This window comes from Pinus tabuliformis, chromosome 8 (assembly GCF_031772625.1).
Source record: "Pinus tabuliformis cultivar Carrire ecotype Pingquan chromosome 8, CPIR1, whole genome shotgun sequence".
Classification (NCBI taxonomy): Eukaryota; Viridiplantae; Streptophyta; class Pinopsida; order Pinales; family Pinaceae; genus Pinus; species Pinus tabuliformis.
The window spans coordinates 1,769,597,273-1,769,600,606 of NC_142294.1; the positions used below are offsets into that span (position 1 = coordinate 1,769,597,273).

Sequence of the window (3,334 nt, forward strand, 5' to 3'; positions counted from 1 at the left end):
ATATTATTAATATATAAAAATTATAAAAGATTAATTTTCAAAATAAAATTATATTTTTAATAAATAAATATTTTATTAATATATAAAAAATAGTAAAAATATTAATTTTTAAAATGAAGACAAAATAAAATGAAACTCTATCAGCATTAAAAATAAAATTCAAGTGTCATGCTGACATCACAGATTACTTAAAAAAAAACAAAAACGTATATTCGCATTTCATGCCCATTATCCATTGGACTAACCCAAGGCTGCCACCTGTCTCTGAAGGATACCAACTCCTCCCAAGCAACGAGATCCGCCCCAACAAAGGAAAGCCAGGCAAACAAGTTACTTGGAGAGATTTTGTGTATGTGGGACGGAATGACACGAGGATGAAATATATAGAAAGACAGGTGCCATGAATCGCAACACACAGAGTAAATTTATGCAAAGAGCCCTACTTTATAGGTTGTCCCTCCCTCACATTATTCTAGTGACTTGGGACTCCTGGATACGTTGGATACGTCCACACTCACGCTTTAACTGGATTTCAAAGGTTTATACTGCTACTTGTCTTCCAGGCTATCAGAGCTCCTGTACGCAGGCTATGCCGGGCTCTACCGGAACACATCCGGACTACGCCACGCGCAATGGAACGGATGCCGGAAAGCAACTTCACAGGCCTTATACAGCGAAGACGCCGCCTGTGCAGCAGCTTTAATCCACACGGATTTCTGATTTTAGTTTCGAGTTTGAGATGAAGCCTAATATTCTAATGGAGAGGTATGAATTAGGGCGCCTGTTGGGGCAAGGGACATTTGCCAAGGTCTACCACGCCAGAAATCTCGAAACCAGCGAGAACGTTGCCATTAAGGTAATGGACAAACGAAAAATCCTCGAGGTCGGGATGAGCGGGCAGATTAAACGGGAAATTTCCGTAATGAAATTGGTCCGACACCCCAACATCGTTCGGCTTTACGAAGTCATGGCGAGCAAGTCCAAGATTTATATCGTCATGGAGTACGTTAAGGGCGGTGAGCTCTTCAAGAGGGTTGCCAAAAAGGGGAAACTGAAAGAAGAGGAGGCGAGGAAGTATTTTCAACAATTGATCAGCGCGGTGAATTTCTGCCACAGCCGGGGCGTGTACCACCGGGACTTGAAGCCAGAGAACTTGTTATTAGACGAGAACGGGGACATGAAGGTCTGCGACTTTGGGCTCAGCGCACTGCCGGAGCAATTTAGACAGGATGGGCTTCTCCACACGGCCTGCGGAACGCCGGCGTATGTGGCGCCGGAGGTCATAACGATGAAGGGCTACGACGGCGCCAAGGCCGACATCTGGTCGTGTGGGATCATACTGTTCGTGCTTAGGGCGGGTTACTTGCCGTTCCAGGACGCGAATCTGATGGCACTGTATAAGAAAATCTACAAGGGCGACTTCAAGTGCCCGCCCTGGTTCTCCTCCGACCTCCAGCGGCTTGTCTTCCGACTCCTGGATCACAATCCCCAGACGAGGATCACTGTTCCGCAGCTCATGGAGGTCCCCTGGTTCCGGTTGGGCTTCAAACCCCCACAAGCCCAAAATGTCGATGTCGGCCTCAACGATGTCGAGTCGGCGTTCTTTGTTCCGAAGCTGGCCCGCTTCAACGCCTTCGACATAATCTCCCTGTCGTCGGCGTTCAATCTGTCGGGGCTGTTCGAGGAGAAGATCGTGAAGCAGGAGTTGTGGTTCACATCAACTCAACCGGCGTCGACCATAATATCAAAACTGGAGGAAATCGCCAAAGCGTTGAGATTCAGCGTCAAGAAGACCGAGGATTGCAAGATCAAGCTCCAGGGTTCGGAGCTGGGGCTGAAGGGTCAGTTGTCTATCGATGCCGAGATTTTCGAAATCACGCCCTCTCTATTCATGGTGCAGCTTCACAAGACCGGGGGAGATACGCTGGAGTACAGTAACTTCTGCAGCCAAGAGCTGAGACCGGCTCTCAAAGACGTTGTCTGGATTTGGGATGGCAATAGTCAATAGAGCATAACGTATATCGTCTGAGCTATGGTCTAGAAGTTCATCTCTGGCAGTTCTTATTACACAGGGATGGTGCCTTGGACATTGCCTTGGGAATTTTCCGAATGATATGGTTCAAAACTCATTGTTCATTAACTTAATTAATTCGGAGAGATCCCCGAGTGGGGCAGGTCTTTCGCACAGACAAAGTTGAACCTTAAATTCTTTGAATTTTTCGAATCTTCCGATCGGAGAGATTCCCGTGTGGTGGAGGTCCCAGGTCTTTCGCACCGACAAAGTTGAACCTTAAATTCTTTGAATTTTTCGAATCTTCCGATCGGAGAGATTCCCGTGTGGTGGAGGTCCTTGGGACAAACAAAGTTGAAGCTTAAATTGTCTGAATTTTCGAATCTTTCATCTCTTGAAAGGCAGATTCTCTTAAAAAGCGATTCCTCTAAGGACATTGCCTTCCACATCTGTCTGGAGCCGAATCATTTCTTCTGAAATTGATCATTCATTAACAGCAGTTCCAGCAGATCGATCCGGCCGGGCCATTCCGGAAACTCTAAGGACGGATTGATTCTGCAAATATTAACAGGCGTTGAGGGGAAGGAGACTTTGTGGGCGTGGATAGGGAGAGCCTTTGAAAGCTTTAAGAAAGGATTTATGTGACCCTGTGCCAATCATGAGAATAGCAAAAAGAGAAGCTTTTCTTGCATTTTTTTCAACTTAAAATATCATGCTTGGAGTAACTCTCAAACATACATAATCTTGTTTGGTTTGGGATTAGATCACGAGACCCATAAAACATACATATTTTGTTTTGTTGGGTTATATATAATCTTTGTTTGGTTTGTTTAGTTTGGGATTAGATCCCCAGACCCATAAAACCTATATAATTTTGTTTGGTTTGGGATTTGATCACAAAACCCATAGAAACTTAGCCCCCTCAACTTGTGGGAAGCCAAACTTTTCTTGCCAGTGTAACCTTCTCTGCCATTGTAACATTCCATCATAAACCTCCTTATGCAGAGTGGGGAAGCCAAACTTTTCTTGCCATTGTAACTTTCCATCATAAACCTCCTTATACAGAGTAGCGGTATGACAGAGAGATATTCTCTGGTCCGTGCATAATGTACCATGTAAATAGCATTGTATACATCTACCATTCACCGAAAAGGTGAAAAGTTTTGTCTTGCATACCATTACTTAACTATTGAAAATTACTAATGTCAACACGAACAGTCAGTTAATTAAAAATTAATTAAATTTCAAGAGGATGGTATTACTTGATTATTGAAAATTATTAATGGAAAGACCGATAGTTAATTAAAAGTTAGATTTCAACAA

The 3,334-nt window shown here is 43.9% G+C and overlaps 1 protein-coding gene across 1 annotated transcript; it reads left to right on the plus strand.

The window, feature by feature from the left end:
- The first annotated feature begins 401 nt into the window (after nucleotides 1–401).
- Nucleotides 402–3,134, plus strand: LOC149243222 (CBL-interacting protein kinase 18-like). Its single transcript, XM_089367774.1, has one exon. The coding sequence runs from the start codon at nucleotides 740–742 to the stop codon at nucleotides 2,006–2,008; it is 1,269 nt and encodes a 422-aa protein (XP_089223900.1). The 5' UTR covers nucleotides 402–739; the 3' UTR covers nucleotides 2,009–3,134.
- The last annotated feature ends 200 nt before the right edge of the window (nucleotides 3,135–3,334 follow it).

What these genes read in the sequence shown, in the direction of transcription:
- LOC149243222 (XM_089367774.1), top strand. Translation starts at nt 740, where the DNA reads ATGAAGCCTAATATTCTAATGGAGAGGTATGAATTAGGGCGCCTGTTG.